Below are 23,053 nucleotides of genomic sequence, written 5' to 3'. Positions count from 1 at the left end.
AGACAGACAGACAGACAGACAGACAGACAGACAGACAGACAGACAGACAGACAGACAGACAGATAGACAGATAGATAGATAGATAGATAGATAGATAGATAGATAGATAGATAGATAGATAGATAGATAAGATTTTCTGTAGTTTCTGAACGGTGAATTTAGTAAAGTCTCCTTTTTATTCATGTCTGTATGACAGTGCACTGCATGCAGTACTTCAGTGCAACCAGTTCACAGTTGGCCACATTTTTTAAATAATGTAAACAGCCCCCAAAATTTGATCTGATCAACTAATTAAATTGAGTATTAAAGCAATTAGCTGTAAATCCATTTATGTGGGAAAACAAGTAGTGAGAGAGAGAGAGAGGAAGAGATAGAGAGAGGAAGAGAGAGAGAGAGAGAGAGAGAGAGAGATATCAACAGGGGAGAGGGGGTCCACATGAGACGAGAGTTTATTGACTTTGCCAGGAAAGCCTCCATGTGTTCAAAACAGACAGACGGTGAGGTGTGGAATATGCGCACCAAGTCCAAGGAACAAGAGTATCCGCTTTATCGCACACACATTGCCAGTCCAGAGAGAATGTTTAAAACATCTGATCAAGACCATGTGCAAAGAAAGACAGTGCAAAAAAATAGTTTTTGCGTCTACCAGGAAGGGCCAAAACAAATAAGGTTGTAAAAACACTGTAAAACATTTATTTTTGTGTATGGCCATACAGTCCTTACGTAAGAATGAAGTGCAGGTACAATATATTTAAAGTAATAGTGGAAAAATATTGAAAAACATGGAGATGGATACTATTTAGACACTCCAAACAACTCCACTGAAACTCAATTAATATTCAGTGAATGGAAAACAGGCTTCATGCGTTATGTCAGGACAATACAAATCAATAGCAAACTGTACATTTCAGCTTTTAATACCAACGAGATTCTTAAATGATAAACTAAAGTCTGATCCACTTTAAACTTTAAAGGGATGTTTATTATAAAGATTTTAATAATAAATTAAGAATGTTTATTATAAAGTTTTTAATAATAAATTAAGAATGTTTATTAATATTTTAACAATAAATTAAGAATGCTTATTATAAAGTTTTTAATAATAAATTAAGAATGGTTATTATAAATTTTTTTATAATAAATTAGGAATGTTTATTTTTTATAATAAAATAAGAATGTTTATTATAAAGCTTTTAATAATAAATTAAGAATGTTTATTATAAAATTTTTATAATAAATTAAGAATGTTTATAAATTTTTTAACAATAAATTAAGAATGTTTATTATAAAGTATTTAATTATAAATTAAGAATGTTTATTAATATTTTTAATAATACATTTAAAATGTTTATTATAAAGTTTAATACTAAATTAAGAATGTTTATTAATATTTTAATAATAAATTAAAAATGTTCATTATAAAGTTAATAATAATTAAGAATGTTTATTAATATTTTAACAATAAATTAAGAATGTTTATTATACAGTCTTTAATTATAAATGAATGTTTATTAATATTTTAATAATAAATTAAAAATGTTCATTATAAAGTTTTTAATGCTAAATTAAGAATGTTTATTAATATTTTAATAATAAATTTAAAACGTTCATTATAAAGTTTTTAATACTAAATCAAAAATGTTTATTGAGCAACAAAGCAATAGGTTAAAAAGTTAGGGAAAGTACTAACATTTACTGTTGCAAAAGTTACTGTTTACTGCGAAAAGTTACTATTTACTGCAAAAGTTGCAGTTTTCTTACAATTGTTTTTCACAGAAATACTTTAAATATATAAACACTGGTATGAAATGCTTCTTAAGCAACAAATTCAGCACATCTATTACTTTTTCATTTTTTTAATTACTGAAAATGAGCAATTTAAATAATGAGCCAAATTATACTCATTTAAACCTTTTGTTATTTAAAAATCCTAATAAAAATGTTTTTCATAGAAATATTAAGCACTGCTAGGGCATCTTTCTTAAGCAATAAATTCAGCACATCTGAAAGATTTCTTATAGGTGATGTGACACTTAATACTGGAGAATCATGCTGAAATTTAAACTCCAGAAATGACTCAGTCTATAAGTGGATGAATCATTACAAAAACAAGACCAAGCAAAAAAATAAAAAAATTATAAAAAAAATATTTCTCCAACACTTAAGAAATTGACATGAGAGTGATTAAATAAAGATTGAATTTTCATTTCCAGATGACCTATTGCTTTAGGTTATCTAAAGGTTAGGGCTAAAAAAACAAAGCCAAATAGAAAATAAATAATTTTTTGCACCCCTGGAATTTCTCTACGGTCTCAGGAAAAGCGATAAATCCCCATCCTCAGAAGACAAGGCATTTATTTCTGCTGAGGTTGCCCCGGCCATGTTTAATGCAACCGAAGTCCATAAATCAATGGTCTTTGTTAGCTCACACACTTGTGCGTGCTGCATATGCCTGTATGTGATTTTAGTAGCTGAGGTCAGCGAGGACAGAAAGAGTTTCACATATACGGCTAACATCTAGACACCAACAACAAGTTCCAACCACATTTTTCCTTACCGTATTAGTTGGGTCGTCCTGTAGTATTGAGTCGTACAGCTTATTGGCATCGTCATACCTTTAAACAGAGAGATCATGTTTTAGGATAATCAACAGGAACACTGGTCATGTGAAATGAGCCGGTAAGAGCTATCAAATGAAGTTCACAGTGACCAACTTTTTGTATACAAAGTGGCTTGTTTCTATAGTGACAGAGGCTTCGTATCCAAGTGGCAGAAATAAACAGTCATTACTGTAGCTGCTCAAATAGCCGGTGCTGTGTCGAGGTTTACTAGCTCCACAAAGAGCGCAATCCGCAAACATGATTGCCTGCACTTTGATTTACCTCTAAACAAATCAGCCTGCACTTCCACCACAAATCAGGCATTGTTTCGAAACACATTTTGCTTTAAAGGCATTCTTCCGAGGCAAGACTTATAGGAGTTACAGATGCAAAATAAAATAAATAAATAGACAGGCCCTTTAACCTGAACCAACACCGTTACAAATCCTGGGTTCCACATAATTCCTTCATGTTGTACCGACTCAAATTGATTAAGTTAACTTAATTGTTATCACAAATTTAAGTAGATTGAACCCAAAACAATTAGATTGTCCACAAAAAAAACAAAACAAGAATTGTGTGGATCAGCTTATTGAAAAAAAGTAGTTTGAACAAGCAGCAAAAATAAAAAATTTTAAGGTGTCACAAATTACGACGTGGACTTAATAAAATGTTTTCTAAAGAAAGGGAGGACACAAGCACTTTACTTTTCATGTCGAATGAAAAATGAATGCTGAGCAATTCCTTTCAAATTTCAACCCTGCCATCAAAAAGTTCTCACCAAAAAAGCGAAACCATTTCCAAAAGTGCTTTCACACTTAGTTCAATTGTCTGGACCGTACCCGAGTTTGATTGAATGTGTACAGAAGCTTTTTTTTGGAGGAGACAAGCAGACATTATCACTGTGATTACCCTGGCTCAGCCCCGCTTGTTACCAAGGTACAGTATGTGATGCACAGACACATGAACACACACGAATGAACGTTATGAAAATGGTAGTTTGCTAGTCGGAGATTCACATCCGTTATTTGGTATGACTGCATTTATACCAGAAGTGAAGCAGACCAGAGTTTACGTGAACCGTACTCCAAACCACCACAAGTGTGCACTCGAGTTCAGAAGCAGGGTATATGCAGGAATCCTAAAGGTAATTTTAATATCTTTTTAAGACTTTTTAAAACCTTCTCATAATATTTTAACTTCAATTTCTAATCAGCATTAAACCTTTAACTTAATAAACAGTTGTTGATAAACAGTTGTAGTTAAATAAATCAATGAAGCACAACCATGCAAGAGAACTCAGATAAAGATGGAAGAAAGCTTGAAAGAATAAATTACAGGGCTGTTTTCAGCCACTGTTTAAACTCATCTTTCTACAACCAAGAGTATGCAAACTTACATTTTCCCATTTTGCCGTCTGTTTTGCTCTATGATTTCGCTATATGTGGACAGCGTCACATCACCTTCCTGCGTTTGTTGCAAATTACGTGACATTACCCGGACGGAGAAGCTTGGCCGAACCAATCGCGTAGATTAAGCACGCGGTTGTTAATATTAGGAGGAAAATAAAAATATTTATGCTTTTTTGGAGTCAAACACTTTTGACAGCGCTTTAACAAAAATTGAGACCTCGTAAAAACGTGATTAAGACTTTTAAATACCTTTTTAAGTGCCTTAATTTTCTCATAATTGATTGATCAACTTTTAATACTTTTTAAGACCCCGTGGACACCCTAATAAGACACATTGACACTAGATAAACGTACCAAACTCTGATGCCAAACGAACCTGGGAGCGGACCAAAATGGCTAGTGTGAAAGCACCCTAAGTTTTTGTGTAGGTTTGTTTTTTTAAGTACAGTAAAATACTCAAAAATGTCTCTGTCAATGTTTTCAAACAATTATATTTGATTTATCAAAGTCACACGTGGCAATTTCACAACTGTCACATCCATAACAGAAAGGTGTCACATCCATAACAAAACCTTTTCCTCAAATAAAAGAACATCAATCATTTTTTATTCTATAGTGAGCCAACTCTTATCCTTTTGATAAGCATCTTTTCTTTTGGGTTGTAAGGAATTAATTCACACAATTTCTACACAGTATGTTGTATATTGTAAACTCGCCTTTTTTTTTTTGTCACATCCATAACGCATGTTTATTTCCCTCCTTTATAATATAAAATTGTTTACAGATTGATATTTTTATGATCCCACAATTCTGTGGTTAGTTGTTGTGGAAAATACAAACAGATGTTTCAATATAATGTTAACATATATGCTAGGTCCTAATTCGCATACTATCCGCCCTAAATAGTATTTGAAAAAAGAATTAGCATGTCCCAAATCATAGTATGTTGAAATGAGTATGCCAAAGGTTCCCGGATGGTTTACTATTTCCGATAAAAATTATTGCACATAATACATTGCGCATTGTACATGAATCTGATTAGAACTACAATCGCAGGTAAAAAATGTAAATAAACTACAAACAAGGTAAACGAGTAACACCAACCATCAACCACCAACCATAGAGGCTTCTGTAAAAATGTTTGTATGACTATTAATTAATATCTAGCCCGCTGGAATTTTTTTTTAAATCGCATTTTCCGTCTTCTTCTGAATGAAAAACTATCCAAACACCTGAGGAGATTTCTCTGCATGAAAGACCCGTGGATGACAGATTATCCTGCTGCTGCTTCTCCAATAAGGTAGGTAATTAAATATGAAAGAAATATGGATGATTGACTAAGCAACCAACATAACAATCTGTTAACGAGGAAGTAGCGTGTCCCAAAGCTTGCATACTCTTCTGTAACACGCTCAAAAAGTATATACTTCTCCTTCACAAAAAAAGTACATACTTTTAGGGCGTACTACAAGTATGAGAATTGACACGAAGCAATACTTTCTATGTGAATTTATGTTTTGAGATTTTTCCTAAAATGTCACATCGGTAATGCTGGAATTTCTCTGCTTGCGTTTTGTTTTTAATGAGAGACAACCTGCACAGCTAACGCAAACACAGCCTGTTTTATGATCCAAACCTGTTACAAACAACAGAAGCAGCTCTGGTTCTTATTATCACAGAACTCCAATGCCACTCCTCTTCTCACATCCACATTATAGCTCAATCACTCTCTGGCACATCTCACATGGCACCAGACGCGTTGACTTACTCTATTTATGTAGGATTGAACCATGTGGCAGAGTAGGGGAGAGTTTTATTTAAGTTGAGCGTCTGATGGCAATTAGACGCAAATTTGCAGTTTATTTAATCTGACCGTGCTGGCGCAATCACTCACAATTACCGAGCAACTCCTGGCATAACTGATAAACACAACAAAGATATGGTGGCCAGACCAGAGCTGAAATCCTGCTGAAATTCTATACATTCACTTAATTTTACGACCTTCTTAATTATTTGCTCACCTGCTATTAACATACATTCAGATCTTTTATGGCTGTTTTAATGCATGAGCATTTATAGTACGAAACTAATCTGACCACATGCATTTTTGAAAACCTCTAGAATTGGGTGGAGTACAGAAATCCTATATGACCTGTATGTAATAAACCAAATCAGGCCACTAAGGGTTCTGTAGACTACAGGATTCAAATGAAATCTAGAGGCTACAATTCAAAACAGAATCCTACACTGTTAGACTTACTGGCTGTACTGTAACCACCAGTGTTGAGGGTAAGGCATTACAAGTAAGACGAGTTAGGTGATAATATTATTTTTCTAAGTAACGAGTAAAGTTACGCATCACTTTTCAAAATTAAGTAATAATAATTGAGTCACTTTTTACAAAGATTTAACGCGAGTTACTTTTTAGTTTAGTTAATTCCCTTTTAAAAAATAAATTGCTGTATTAAATTGATCTTAGTCACGTTGAAACCTGCAAGCAATGAGAAAATGCAGGAACAGGCAGAAAGAAAGATGACAGAGCCTTACGTTTCTGCAACAGAAACATTCTCTTCATTTTGAACACATGGAAGAAAAAGAAAAGAGGATTATCTGAATGGACAGTGACTTTAATTTTTAATATGATAAAAAGTAAAAAAAGTATCAAACGCATTGCTTTAAACTTTCATTAATCTGTACATATGGCATGTATAGCTTTGGGATCGGAAGTTTTGCAAAGATAACATTATCCTACATTAATTATGAAGGTAGTGTGTTGTTAATTGCAGAGCTTGTCTATTAAAAGAAAAAGATGAAAAAAAAAACCTGCAAGTTCTCAAAGAGCTCAAGCCTCGGCCAGGTCAAAAAAAGTAACGCAAAAGTAACGCAACACACTACTTTCCATTACCAGTAATGCAACTAGTTACTTTTTTGGCGAGTAACTCAATATTTAAATGCAAAACCTTTTGCAATTTAATTTTACAGTAAAACTTTATTACTTATTACTTAGCACAACTTTTTTTTAATGGTAAAATGCCACATATATTTTTTTACAGTATGAAAATTTTTACAGTACTTTTACTGTAATGTAGTTACACTAGCAGCACAAAATCTTTATTTTTAGTATTTACTATTGAATCGAATAAATTCCAAACAAGTGCCAATTTTTTTTCCATTAAACGTCTTTGACTACAGTAGCAATACTTGATTACTTTGATTACAGTAGAACACTGTAAATTCTTAATAGGCAGTAAGTTACTGTAAAAATCTTAAAATGAAATGCAGTGCATAATACAGTAGTGAACTGTAAAAAATGTATTTGGTATTTTACTGGGCATTTGTGCAGTAAATATCTGTAAAATTGCGACAAAGTCTAACAGGGAGTAATATAAGTGTTAGGAATAATATTATTTTTAAACCTGCTAACTGTACGTGCATAGCCTGATTTTTTTCCGATGTATGAGCAGCTCACAATCATTTCTAATCCCACTAATTAGGCTCAACCCCCTTGTGTTCCAAATCTCTTTAGCTTGGAGATGAAGGGGTAAATCCATATAGCCCTTCAGACTAAGATTTTATAACTAATATACTATAACGAAACACTACTATACTATACTATATATATATATATATATATATATATATATATATATATATATATATATATATATATATAAACTATATATATAAACTATGAATAAAAATAAAAACAAGGGCAAGGCAGTGGCGCAGTAGGTAGTGCTATCGCCTCACAGCAAGAAGGTCGCTGGTTTGAACTCCAGCTCAGTTGGCGCTTCTGTGTGGAGTTTGCATGTTCTCCCTGCCTTCGCGTGGGTTTCCTCCGGGTGCTTCGGTTTCCCCCACAGTCCAAAGACATGCGGTACAGGTGAATTGGGTAGGCTAAATTGTCTGTAGTGTATGAGTGTGTGTGAATGTGTGTATGGATGTTTCCCAGAGATGGGTTGCGGCTGGAAGGGAATCTGTTGCATAAAAACTTGCTGGATGAGTTGGCGGTTGATTCCGCTGTGGCGACCCTGGATTAATAAAGGGACTATGCCGACAAGAAAATGAATGAATGAAAAAATAAAAAAATAAAAACATTCTTTAACGTCATCCAAGATCAATTTGTAGTTCTATTATAATATGTATTGGCTCCAATACCATATAATAAATCGTTATTGTAGAAAATTGAATTGATACACAACCCAACTTTGGAGGTGGTCAAGCTCAAAAAATTTGTACACCAAATTTACACACACTTTAAGACCAACCATAAAAAGATTGAGATAGGACAAAATCCTTTGAAAGAGGAAACGCTGACCATAGGTACTATGTTTGCTGGTATGGCTGGCCTTGTTTTCCACACCAGAGAGACAAATAAAAAGACAGAGGTGAAAAAAGCTCAGAGGGACCCCCAGAATAATAGCGGGAGAGACCACTTCCGCCTTCCAAATTCCTCGCTCAGGCAAAAGAGCCACAGGACTACCGAGGGTTGAGTCGTTCTCTCTTGCTTTTCCACTTAGCAGAAGGAACGGTGGCTTGCAAAATAAACAGCCTCCCTTCCCACGTATCCTGCCACTTCCATCCCAGAACAGCCCTCCTCCTCCTCCTCCACCCAATCCAAGGACGTGGTGTTAAGACGGTGCTGCGGTGTGTGTCTTACCTCTCCAGAGCCTCCAGCCGCATCCCTGCTAATCGCTTCACTCTGTGACTGTCTGGAAACTGCCTCTTCAGCTCCTGTAGGCAACTCTACGCAAACAAAAACAACAACAACAGTGGGGTTAACCATGCGAACATGCAAGTTTTCCGAACGCTCTCCGCAAACTGGTTTTCCAAACGTTTCCCGTGTCTGCTGTTGGTTTGTCATAAAGAAAGTGCTGTTTCAAGCTCAAGCTGCTGGTGTGAATAAAATAAGAAGAAAAAGTTTTTTTTCTCTGCATATTTAGATATAATATCAAAGATAATGTACTTTCAACACTACTGTTCAAAATCATTTTTCTAAATCATTTTTAAATCTCTTTGACAGGGGTCTCATGCTCAACCCAGCTGAATGTATTTGATCAAAAATACAATAACAGCTATAATATAGTAAAATTATTGCAATTAAAAACCAGTGCAAATCAATAACCAGTTTTATTTTAATAGGGCCCCTATTTTACCCGTTTTTCAAGATATAAGATAAGTCTTTTGTGTCTCCAGATTGTGTCTGGAAGGTTTCAGCTCAAACGCCCATCAGATTATTTATTATACGTTTCAGAATATTGGAATTTTTAGCTCTGAACACAATGTAGCTGTTTTTGCTGCCCGTGCTTTAATGCAAATGAGCTGGTTCTCCCGCCCACCATTACACGTCCCTGTCAGAGTGTGCCTCAATCTCCGGTTGCATCAGATAAACAGCACAGTGACAGACATGAAGGAAGCAGATCTCATGTAACGTTTGTAAAAAATACTACAGTAAGAACTTTACTAATGATTATTTGATGTATTTGTTGTGGAGTTAATAGGGTATATGCAGAAGTATCCTAAAGGACATTTAATTGGCCGGTAGCCTGGGTTAATTGCTTCCGGTAAACTGTATGGCATTGCAAAATTAGCATGTTTAAGGTCTGTTTTCTTTTAAAAAAAATCAGCGATCACCACTGAATGGGTGATATAAAGAGGGTCTCAGATTGTACAAGAAGCACTGCATTCATTTACATTTTTCTCCGCCATGTCTTCACAATTGGAGCATTTATTTTACCCCAGTATATTCAATGGAGCTTCTGCGCTAGCCTGCAAATCCTTATGGGAGAGTGTGAGTAAACGGCTTTTTGTCTCGTTTTACGCTTGACAAACTAATTGAACGCCAAAGTCTATTTAACTGATTGTATTTTAATTACTTTACAACATCGATGCTGTAAAAAGAACCATACAAAATGGTAAAAAAGTCACAATAACCGATCACCGGAAGTTTATCAGTATGGGAAGAAACACTAGCTCACCATATACCCTATTCAAGCCTTTCTGCAATGATGAGTCAAACTATGTCATTATAAAGTTCTCACACACGCAAGCATGCACGCACACGCACACACACACACACACACACACACACACACACACACACACACACACACACACACACACACACACACACACTTAAGTTTACACTGTTTTTGCTTGCTCTGTAAAACATTATTTTGGAAATATTTAAAAAAAATAATAATAATAATAATTCTAATAATTCTGACTCCAACTGTATGTCTTATTTAAAAGCATCAACATAAACAAATCCAGACATTATCTTAAAAATCAGCACTCCAAAAATATTTTGCTGCTCATTCAAACTAACTAAAAATGAGTTTAAAAAAAAAAAAAAAAAAAAAACATAATTCTTTTTATTTTGTGGGGAACAACTTAATTGTTTTATATTCAATCCACTTAAATAGTTAGCTTAATCGATTTGTGTCGGGACAACACGAAGGAATTGTGTGGAACCCAGCCTTTTTTTTTTTTACAGCGAGTTATTTGCACATAAAACAAATTCATTTATTTTCTGCCCCATTTTAGTGACTATGCAAAGCCAACTGGATTACGGAGTACTTGAAAACTATTCTACAACTCTCAAGGGTGATGAAATGTGGGCTTTCAATTTTTTTTCCTCCACAGCATTTAAAAACTTTATAGATCTACTCTAAAAAGTGTGATGTGACTAGTTTGACAAGACAATATCCCAGCGAAGGTTTCTGCCGACCATAAAATGAAACAGTAACTTTCCTGTCCATGGGTGCCATAATAAACAGGTCGGCCATACAGCTGTGAGGGAAGACGTGAAAAATTGCAAGTGACGTGGGTGAGAATTCAGAACACTGCACAGCGGAATCCCACAATTCCACACTGGCTACTATAAAAAGCAGAAGCAGGATGCTACTTTTACCAGTTCTTTCCCACTGAAATGAACAGGCCTGTGTTGTTGTTTTTCACACAGTGACTTGGTATGGAATGGTTAGTGTCAAATTCAATGTTTTCCTGGTTAGAATGGAAAGTTTGCTCTGTGGCTTAGCCTGGGTGACCCATCATGCTCACAGACGGTTTGTCCCGCTGTTTTCCTAGCTGCTGCTACTACTGTAGGTGTCTCAAGTCAACAAGGAAAATCCTAACTGATGAAACTATGCTTTATTTCAATCTCAAGTCAATTATTTCCCCAAAAGTAAATTGCTAAATAATAGTTTATCTTTTATTTAAAATAATTTTTTACTTCTCAATTAGTGTTCATCAGATACATGTCAGAGATCACAGAGCTTAATACAAACGTATAAGCACTAGTGTTGTTTAAGTTCCTTTAAAAGAGTAATTAGTTACTAGTTACTTCTCACAAATATTAACTGAGTTAGTAACTGAGTTACAGTGCCCACCCAGCATATACAAGTACAACCCTCATGAATCTATCCTTTAAATTCATATTTTAATAGGACACTATAATATTATATATGTGATTATACATTAGTCAGTACTAAAGCCAAATCTGGAGCTTATTTAACAAAATAGCTTATGATAACGGTCCAAAAACTGGTACATCCAAATGCATATGTTAAAGAAAAATATTACATTTTGTAAATTTTTTAGCAATATTTTGCTTGAATTTAAATGTATTGTCAATTTCAAAAAAAATTTTAGTGTAAATATGAATATAAATATTATCATTACTACAATTGCAAAATAAAACACAACAGATGGTTTAGATATTTAGGGGAAAGTAGTGCTTACATTTAGCAAACGCTTTGAACTTGTTGAATTTGCCATCTTTTGACTTCTGGTTGTTGGTGTGTGCCACTGACCCCGTGTGTGCTTGAGTGAACACCCGTACAACACTTCCTCTGATTGTCAAACGATACGTCTACGCCAAGCATCACGTTCACAGTTACATAGAGCAGAAATGTTTAACAGACCCTATTATATTGTTTTCTTCTCAGGAAAGTTTTATTTGTTTTATATATGCTAGAATAAAAGCAGTTTTTATTATTTTTTAAAACCATTTTAAGGTTAATATTATTACCCCTTTTAAGCTATATATTTTTTCAATTGTCAACAGAACAAATCGTTTTTATATGATTTGCCTAATTACCCTAACTAGCCTGGTTAACCTAATTAACCTATAAATATCTTAATAAACCTATAAATTGCACTTTAAGCTAGGGTTGTTGCAATACTGGATTCCAGTACCAATCGATACAGATATTTTTAAAACGTTCAAAAATTTTAAAAACGTTCCCACATCTTTTGAGCGCTTAACAGAAATGACTGTGATTGGCCATGAAGGTCATCAGTTCACCAAACTCACCGCTGTTTACGGAGTCCAACTACAGATACAGGGACACAGGAGCATTTTAAAGCCGCAATTCATCAGCATATGGTTTGTATGTCCTCTTAAAGACAAATCAGCTGATCAATGTCATTTCTGTTGAGCATGTGAACACAATGGCAAATCAGCGCTGTTTAACAATATGCTTAACAGCACACAAATGTTTGCAGGAAATGGACGTTTAAAAAATTTGAGTACCAATTATTACGGAATTCCAGTATCGTGACAACCCTGCTTTAAGCTGAATACCTGTATCTTATAAAATATTTTGTAAAATATTGTGTACTGTCATCATGGCAAAGATGGCAAAAGAAATCAGTTATTGTTTATGTATAAAAATGTGTTGAAAAATCTTTTTTCTATTGAATAGAAATTATAATAATTATTAATAATTCAGATTACAACTGTATATGTGCATGCAGACATATGTTGTATAAATAAGAAAGAAAAATAAATCAATAATGACAAACGGAGAGAATGAATATCAGCTACAAAACAAATTAGATTGAGTGAAAAACTATGTAGATATAGGAAGTGCCCTATTACATCAAAATCAGATGTCTAAAGATGTCTATCAGAAGTCTAAATTGGTTCATTGTGAAATAAAATGTTATGTAAAATGTTAAATGTAAAATGTGAAATAAAATAAAATGTTCCATTTTCTGAATCACAAATGCTGTAATTTGCTCCACTTTATAAAATGATGATTTTTCAATGGTCAAAACTGATTTTTGGGAGTGTTACTTAAAGTGAACTCACCCAGGCCAGATCATCACGACTGCAGTCCAGCGCGGCGATCATCACCTGCTCGTAAATTATCCAAACTGAGCACAGGAGACAAACATAACATGACACCATATTAATAAGTCCATTTTATCAACATAGCAGCAAATAAAATGATAAATGAACATCCGGCCCATGTGAACTCCGTTCGAGCAAATGGAGACGTTTTTTTTTTTTCTGTGTCATTAGAAAAGACCATCTTTAGCATCTGTCAGCGACGCAGTTTGTCTACGGGTGTGGGCGAGCTGGCAGGTCTCATGGAAATGCTCAGGAAATCACGCCGCACCGCCAAAAAAAACTAAGACGCTGAATTTTGACAAGAAAACCTTGGCGAATTCATCAGTTTTATGTATCAGTTGAGTCAAAGACCGCAAAGGGTGAGCGAATTTCACCCTCTATTCGTCATGACATGCGTTACGTGCTGAAATCGTGCAGCAATTGGCGTCTTGTCCCGAATAAGTGCGTCGTTACCTTGACAAATTGCTGGAATTTGAAATTCCAACAATTAAATGCTTAAGTCGTTCTCAAGATGGCCACATTTAACGTTCAACTGGCAACCATAACAAAGCGGGGGCTTTACTCTACTTACAATAAAGGAAACTGATTAGTGGACTTGGCTAATGGATCCAATTAATGAAAGTAATGCTCCATGACAGACAAACATGCCCTAGTCTGCCGGTTGAATGATTTCAAATGTGCTAATTGAGAAAGAACTGTTAAATCCCACTGAACAAGAAAAAAAACTGATATGCCAAAACAAACAAAGTTTTTTTTAAGCTGTTTTTATGATTCCAAGTCTTGCTTTGATAATTACCATCTTGTTTCACAGCCAATTTAAGAGCTGGTTTCAATAAAAACAAGCTGTGTGAAGTATTTACCCCACTCTTTAAAGACTATGAATGAATTATAAATCACAATAACAAAAATGTTTACACTGTACATTAATAAATTGCAGCTTATCGCACAGCAAGTACTATTTATTTGTGTCTTTGCTTCATTTTTCCATAATTAGATGTAAAACGTTCTAAAGCCATGACATTTTTTTTTGCTTGTATCGCAGAAAATGTGTTTTTGAGGGCTGTTTGGCGACTTAATCCTTGGCTGTGTCGTTGTTGTTTGCTAAGATTCCTAAAACAGTGGTGTTGTTCTCTGACGAACAGCCAAAAGGCTTTTAATAATAGTTATTTGAGATTACATGTGGTTTTAAAATAACAATATGGATGAAGAGAAATAAAGGTTTAAATTCAATTTGAGTAGAAAAGAGCCCAATTTGGCCAATCGGTAAACCAAAATTGTCAACTATAGCAGTGAGTTTTAGAGCGAGTATGAAGGATTGGATCACCTCTGAGATAATGATTTTAGCTGAAGAGAGTCTTGGCTTTAGCGGGCTCTTGTTTGACAACACGATTGCAGGACTTCATCTGCTTGTCTGGCTTAAAAACCCAGAACTGACCAAAGCAAATAAATATCAAGCCATCTGAAATGTTTCTGCTGTTTCCGCTATAACCTCATTTTGATGTGGAGAGAATGTTGCTATCAGACACTTGAGGGAAAATCAAGCAACAGGGAAAGAAAAAAGAAACTTCTGCTATAGTCATATTCAAGAGGTCAGACTCGACATGCAATATTTTTATGAGAAAAAAAACAATACAGTGTTCATTCAAATTCATACTATACAAGTGGAGATATTTTGCAATTCAAAAATTTTAGGAAATAAACTGTTTACTCACTAGCAGAAATTATTTTCATTATCTTATTGAAAACATGCTTTAAAAAAAATAATAAACTTTTAATGAAAAGATTATATATTTCCTTGTAGTATTTGTCAACTGCGACATTATACTATGTTATCACATTCAATCAATAGTTCTCTACCTTGTTAATAGAGTTGCGGCAATTTAACATTTTAAATTGCACCACGTTACTAATAAAATCAAGATAACAAAAAACTTTTAAACAACCCGCTGTGCGATCAGTCATAATTTTCATGTTTCTTATGATAACAGCTTTAGAAGTTTATTTGTTTAAAATAAGTCTTGGTTTAAGAACTTTTTAGATCTAAATCTTTTCTTCAAAGAATGCACACATATACTCACCAGCCACTTTATTAGGTACACCATATATGTGCTGGTTTAGACCCCCTTTTGCTTTCAGAACTGCCTTAATTCTTCGTGGCAAAGATTCAACAAGTTACTGGAAATATTCCTCAGAGATTTTGGTCCATATTTACATGCTAGCATCACGCAGTTGCTGCAGATTTGTCAGCTGCATATCCATGATGCGAATCTCCCATTCCACCAGATCCCATAGGTGCTCTATTAGATTGAGATCTGGTGACTGTGAGGCCATTGGAGTACAGTGAACTCATAGTCTTGTTCAAGAAACCAGTCTGAGATGATTTGTGCTTTATGACATGGTGCGTTGTCCTGCTGGAAGTAGCCATCAGAAGATGAGTACACTGTGGTCATAAAGGGATGAACATGGTCAACAAGAATATTCGGTTAGGCTGTGGCATTGACACGATGCTAATGGGCCCAAAGTGTGTCTGACTCATGAGACCAGGCAACGTTTTTTTCTGATCTTCTATTCCCCAATTTTGGTGAGCCTGTGCGAACTGCAGCCTCAGTTTCCTGTTCTTACCTGATAGGAGTGGCATCCGGTGTGGTCTTCTGCTGTTGTAGCCCATCTGCCTTAAGGTTTAATGTTTTGTGCATTCAGAGATGCCCTTCTGTATCCCTCAGTTGTGATGAGTGGTTATTTGAGTTACTGTTGCCTTTCTGTCAGCTCAAACCAGTCTGGCCATTCTCTTCTGGCATCAACAAGGCATTTGCGCCCACAGATCTGCCACTCACTGCATATTTTCTCTTTTTCTGACCATTCTCTGTAAACACTAGAAAGGTTGTGCATGAAAATCCCAGTAAATCAGCAGTTTCTGAAATACTTAAACCAGCCCGGCTGGCACCAACAACCATGCCACATTCAAAATCACTTAAATCACCTTTTTTCCCCATTCTGACACTCAGTTTGAACTGCAGCAGATTGTCTTGACCATGTCTACATGCCTAAATGCATTGAGTTGCTGCCACGTGATAAGCTGATTAGAAATTTGTGTTAACGAGCAGTTGGACAGGTGTAGCAAATAAAGTGGCTGGTGAGTGTATCGCTTCAGACATGCTTCAGATATTATCAGTGAGTGTAAGTGACGTCATTTCCTTTATTTTACATTAACAGAACAGCAACAGAAGTAAATAATAAAGTAATAAGTTGAACTGAATTTAAGTAATGCAAATTTTGTGGTCTGATACACATTTTTAGAAGTTAAAAGTTATATTCAAACTATTTAATGTGATAAAATAAATGACGAAGAGCTTTTATAAATAATATAAATAAAATAAAATCAAATGAAAGTAAAAATATAAACATTTTGATTTCACAATGATGAATAAATACACTCATTTTGATTTCAGTCAAAACGAAATCCTGATTTCCAGCTAAGGCACTTTTTGCAGAAAATATTACAATGTTTTGGCCTGTATGGCTGTGAATGTAAAACAGAACCATCTGAGAAAAGAAAAGCACAAAAAAATAATGACTGGGCACAAAAAGTAAAAGCAATTACAGATTTACCCATTTGCTTTTACAGGCGAAACTTTATAGGTCTAATTTGTTAAATATAGATGAATTAACTAACATGAACAATTTCACTGCATACTTTGACAACATTAAAAAGGATTCATGTAACGAACTGAATGTTAATGAACTGAATAAGCATTGGACATTACGTTTAAAGACCTAAACCAAGAAAATCTCATAAAGGTTTTTTCATTGCAAGTTCACAGTTAAATAAACAATGAAAGCCTATTTTAATATGTAAATTACAGTAATTCTATTTGCATACATACACACTTTCTTTTGAAACAATTGAATATGCACTTATCGGCGACTTTATAAGGTACACCCTACTATTAATGGGTTGGACCCCCTTTTGCCTTCAGAACTGCCTTAATCCTTCATGGCATAGATTCAAGAAGGTACTGGAAATATTCCTCAGAGATTTTGGTCCATACATTGACATGATAGCATCACGCAGTTGGTATTAACAAGTGGTTATTTGAGTTACTGTTACCTTTTTTTTAGCTCAAACCAGTCTGGCCATTCTTCTCTGACCTCTGGAATCAACAAGGCATTTGCACCCACAGAACTGCCACTCACTGGATATTTTCTGTTTTTCCCTAGAGACCATTTTCTGTAAACCCTAGAGATGTTGTGTATGAAAATCCCAGTAGATCAGCAGTTTCTGAAATGCTCAGACCAGTCCGTCTGGCACCAACAACCATGCCACGTTCAAAGTCACTTAAAACTACCTTTCTTCCCCATTCTGATGCTTGGTTTAAACTGCAACAGATCATCTTGACCATGTCTACATGCCGCAATGCATTGAGTTGGTGACATGTGATTGGCTGATTAGAGATTTGTGTTAATGAGCAGTTGGACAGGTGTACCTAATGAAGTGGCCAGTGAGTGTAAATTCATCTACAAATTATTGGAACACAGTAAATCCAAAAAATTAATCTGGCAATTAAATGTTGAAATTCGCCATAAAATGTTTTAAAAGCAATGTCTAAAGGAAAATCGAGGTTAATGGCGTCCACCACTGAACTTTTATTGCTCAGCCTGTTTAAAGACCACAAAACCCAAACTAGTCACTCGGAGAAGCTTATCGATATATATTTTTACTTAAAAAATAATAATAATAAAGTTTTTAATGGCACACAGCTTCGCAGCATGTTTTATCTCTCATTTTCAAAGCAAACCCTTTCCAAGAAGCAGCACTCTAAATTCATCCTCTTTAAATCACTAGTGCTGCTGCCATCAAAACATGGCTTTCATAACAAAATAACCACCTTTAATAAATTTCAGGACAATTACTGTCAAGCTTCAGTTGGACTGCTGTGGGAAATGTTCCTATTATTTGTGTAATGGGAATATGGGCTCGCTGTTTTGCGAGCACTATGATGGTTCCATGCAATAAAAAGTTATAGCCATACAGCCATTTATATATTAAATATCTGTCAGTTATCCTACTACTTAGTGTCCATGTGTGCATAAAAACACATCCGATAATTGTCAGGTGGGCATCATCTTGAACTGCTTCAATTACGAAATGCATTAATATAAAGCACTCTAGTGTTACAGAGGCAGAATGTTCTTTGTTTTGATATAACGCTTTTGTTTACTGTAATTGTACTTACTGTCATCTCCCAGTTTAGACGCATGCTCATTAATCAGCTCTTCACCGACATCCACAATCTGCTCACTGTTCCTGTAATTCTCTTCCCTCCACTTACGGAGTTTGTCACGCATCTCTGAAATGCAATAAAGAAATGCATTAGCACTTGGCGGAAATTTATTAGCAGCAATTTATTTTCTTTATCAATAATAACTTGTTATTTTAACTGGTGCTTTATTCACTTTCCTGCTTTATTTTAAACATATATATATATATATATATATATATATATATATATATATATATATATATATATATATATATATATATATATATATATAATGCTGTATTAGATTGACATGCTTAATCAATAAAACAACATAAAAAAACTTGTGATATATGATCTATAAAGCACCTTGATGATGAGAGTAATTCTGATAATGGTGTCAAAAAATATGAAAGCATAAATATTGACGTTAAGTTGGTGTTATAGTCACACATTCAGACTTTCTCCTCAATAACATACAGAGTTCAACGCTAAGGATTTTTTCTACTGGCCTGATTGGACCAGTGGTTTCCGATTTTTACGCGCCCTGCCAAAATTTTCACTGGCCCCACCAAAAAAAAAAAGCAATAATAATAGCTATTTCTTTGCCATATATTTTAGACAATGAGTCAAAAATAGTGTCTGTGAATCTAGAATTTAAATATTTAAAAAATGTAAAAAATATTTAGCAGTAAAAAATGACAGTATAGAAAATGTACAGGTATTTGATTGCAAAACAAAAGGTGGTTGACTTCCCAAACTTACGGCAAGCTGTGCAAAACATCACTTCATTTGTTTTTTTTGTTTTTTGTCGTGCTTTACCCACTAAAATGTCTGTTTTCAAGACGTTAGGAACAAACTTTTTCTTTTAGCCTGATAATTTGATGTTGGCATCTCTTCACTGTAGTGTTTTATTTTATTTATTTTTTTGTACAATATATTTATTATTTTTTTCAATTTGCATATCACAACAGATTATACAATTACAGAATAACAATCATGAAGATACAACAAACTTGTTACCCCCTATTCTCCCTCCCATTGACCCATTCCCCTTTAAAAAAATAAATAAATAAATAAACAAGAGCAAAAAAAAAAGGGATAGGTTTAAATGAGGTAAAGATTGTTTCCTGTGTCTATGTTTAGACCGTGTTACTCCCTATATTCCTAAGCTTGTTCTTGTTGTAGCAGACTGTCAAGCGCCAACATTTAAATTGTACTTCAGGAGGTTATTAAAAGGTCTCCAGATATCTACAAACACATTTTCTTTCTTTTTGACAATGTATGTGATCTTTTCCATTGACATATGCAATGCTATTTCTTTAATCCACTTTCCTATTCAAGGTTCATTTATATTTTTCCAATTAAGAGCAATAATAAGTTTAGCTTGTAAAATACACGTCTATGTCTTTAGTGGTTTTTACCAGGTTATGGAAAAATAAACATGCTCAAAATATCCTATCAGATAAAAGAAACCGAAAAGCAATATGGTGTTTATGACTTCACAGTGAAGGTAGAATTCAAAGGCTTAAAAGCACAACCAGTTTCTTGATTGACATAGTCACAGGCAAGTTAAAATTTTGTGACAACGCAGCACTGGCCTAATCAGGCCAGTAACAACAATTCTGTCTACTGAAAAACAGCCATGAAAATCATAGGAATAAAACAATACGAGCCCATACAGACTCTATGGGAAAAGGCGGCCATGAGAAGAGCAATACATATAAGTGCACTGAAAAAAGTGTTGCATGTAGAACTGTTGCAATTTATTTGTGTTGAATTTAATCAAACAAATTAAGTTCAATAATGTTAAACTTAATTTGTTTTTTTAAATTCAGCTCAAGTAAATTGTTTACAACCACTTAACGTAAAAAAAAAATCGAGTAAATCCAAGGAATCATCTTTGAATATTTTTTTTCAGTGTGCTGATTCCAAACATCCTTCTTTCAGTGAATATCCGCTGTTACCATCAGCACAAAACTAAGAATGCAAATGCAATTGTTCCCAAATGTGGAAGACCAAGAGATTGAAGCTTTCATTTGTTCCAACCTCAATAAAACTGTTGAACTCTTTCAATAACAATGCACCTGTAGTACATTAGCACCTGACTGTGTTCTGTGATTTATATATTTCATACGTAAATACGGTCTTATTTTGTAAACAATGTACAGTATGTTCTTAATTGTTTTGTTTATTTTATTGTCTGCTTAGAGCAATATTGTAGCACCTTTTTGCCCAAGACAAATTTCCTCTCTGGGAAAAATAAAGTTTATCCTATCCTATTCTACTGTCCTGAGCGTCTCTCACACTGGCCCTGGGCCATCGGGCAGTCTTTATTGTTGAGCCCGGATATAACTTTAGGAATTATTATTAGTGCTAGTGTTGTTTTCAAGTCATACTTACATGCAATTTTGAATAGAAACAAGACAACAATGATTTTTTTTAGCTTTTTTGCATAAATCTTAAAATTAAATACAGTATTTTTTTGTTATACCTCCAAACATTATACATTTCTGGTGCCCACATGTTTTAAACTCTCCTCAAACACATGCAAATGATAAACTTTCACTCTATTATGGTTAAACTTTGCAGTCATTCTACAAATTGCATGTGTTCTTTGGCTGCTGGTCAACAACAATTCTGATTCAATTATATAATAATTTCAGAAAAGTTTTCTTTGCAAGTTTGAAAAAGTTAAATCATATTAGCAGCCAATGACTATCAAAGCACAACATTGTTCAGAGGCAGATAAATAGTGCTAATGTTGTTTTCAAGTCATACTTGCATGCAATTTCAGACCGGATATACAAAGTACAACAGTAAACACTAGGCATGGGCCAATGTAAGTTTCTGACCGTATGATAACCTTGGATAAAAATATCACACGGTATTGGGGTATTGTGTTTACTGCTCTAAAATAATTTCTTTTTAAATGTCTTGGTAAAAAATAAAAATTCCCCATTTAACACAATACATTACATTTTAGGAAACATTTATATTTTGGAACAGTGAACATGTCAGGCTACAAAATTCAAATGAACCATTCATTTCTACTATCTTCATAAGCAAAAACACAGATTTCCTTACAACAGATTAAAAAACACTTAAAACCCCTCTTTGTATACATTAGAAATAGTATTTCAAATCATTTTTGCGGTTTAAATACCTTGACTTTTCCAAACTGCTGTAAACTTTGAAATCGGTTATCATCCCATGCCTAGTAAACACTATAGGGAGCGTGTCAGAAGTCACTGAACGAATGTGCGAACATAAAACCAACTTTACCTCAATAGCATAAATTATAATCAATGTAAATACGCATGTAAATAAAAAAACAACAAGCAAACAAAGTGTGGCATAAAAATCTTGTGTACTTACTGATTATTAATAATTGTAATGTATACTTCTACTTGTTAAAGTTTTCCATGACCAGAAAATGTATGAATGAAAAGCTAATATCTGATTTTTAATAATATTTAATTTCACGACAATCAACCTATATATGCCTTATTGTCAAAAGTTTTATCTCACATATAGAGGTTCATGTTTTATAGATAATATATCAGTATAATAAGATAATGTGTAATAAGATAAATTATCTAAATCTGAAGATTATTGAACTGAATTGAAATATTAGATTTTGTCAGGTTAATCACAAAAACAACGGGAGATGATGATGCTGATGGGGATCTTATCAAGTAAACTGACTCATTCTTATTGATTGTACATACAAATATTACATGGGATACATTAGTATTGCATATCTGGTCTTTGCAAATCCTCATTTTCCCGAAAACAGACCAGACATCAATAGATTAATCATTTTTAGCATTATACATGTACAACATGACATTCAAATACAAAACACATTGTAATATTTGTAAACGACAGTCGTAAAAACACAGGTTCTGTTACTAAGCTCTGCCTACATATGCTAACTGGCTAGCATTTTGTCTTTAATGAAAAGCACAACAAATAAGAAACTTTAGGCGATAACCTTTACAAAATCTAGAACTCTGGTGACTATTGAATCACTACATATTGTAAGTAAATCACGTAATAAGCGCTGTTAACGAAAATAAAGTCATTTACCTTCCCAAGTGACATCGTACAGCTCCGATATGGACGACATGTTTTTTGAGCTCCGCCCCTTGTGAACGGATTGGTGGAGGGCAGTGACGTTGACAGTCAACGCTGTGAGAAGGGTCATTGAAGGGCAAAAGCCAAACCCAATGAGGTTTTTATTTATTCATGCAGGTTTTTTTTATTGAGAAAGAAAGAAAGAAAGAAAGAAAGAAAGAAAGAAAGAAAGAAAGAAAGAAAGAAAGAAAGAAAGAAAGAAAGAAAGAAAGAAAGAAAGAAAGAAAGAAAGAAAGAAAGAAAGAAAGAAGAGCTTTAATATGGACATTATTATTAAAAGAAAGCTAATGTAAAACATAGCCATTTATAATGTGTATTAGTATGTGTATACTAGAGCCTATGAAGGACGAAAACTGCAAAAACAATAAATAAATACATAAACACACAGATAAATATTTAAATTTTTGCATAAATAAAACAATAAGTAAATTAATATGCAAATAAATAAATATGACATAACTAAATTTGTGAATTTATATATATTTTTATTATTTATTTATTTGT

The 23,053-nt window shown here is 34.0% G+C and overlaps 1 protein-coding gene and 1 long non-coding RNA gene across 3 annotated transcripts in view; both read right to left on the bottom strand.

Annotated features, from left to right (window-relative positions):
* Positions 1–22,567, bottom strand: part of emc2 (ER membrane protein complex subunit 2) — a 67,443-nt gene extending 44,876 nt beyond the window's left edge. Inside the window, exons 1-5 of one of the 2 annotated variants that reach the window (XR_015510372.1) lie at positions 22,502–22,564; positions 18,386–18,499; positions 13,110–13,174; positions 8,673–8,758; positions 2,558–2,615 (exon numbers count right to left, since the gene is read on the bottom strand). Coding sequence is in view for 1 of the 2 variants with exons in the window: in NM_213544.1 (NP_998709.1) it covers positions 2,558–2,615; positions 8,673–8,758; positions 13,110–13,174; positions 18,386–18,499; positions 22,502–22,541 (363 nt within the window). In the remaining variant the exon portion in view is untranslated. 2 annotated transcript variants of the gene reach the window in all.
* On the bottom strand, positions 18,950–21,888 carry LOC147840368 (uncharacterized). Its single transcript, XR_015511995.1, has 3 exons — positions 20,698–21,888; positions 20,555–20,636; positions 18,950–20,165 (listed from the first exon to the last, which is right to left on the bottom strand). It is a non-coding gene; the product is annotated as an uncharacterized LOC147840368 (long non-coding RNA).
* Positions 22,568–23,053: the final 486 nt, after the last annotated feature.

Source organism: Danio rerio, chromosome 16, assembly GCF_052040795.2.
Source record: "Danio rerio strain M-AB ecotype USA chromosome 16, GRCz13ab, whole genome shotgun sequence".
NCBI lineage: Eukaryota > Metazoa > Chordata > Actinopteri > Cypriniformes > Danionidae > Danio > Danio rerio.
This window is presented reverse-complemented; position numbering and strand designations above follow the sequence as displayed.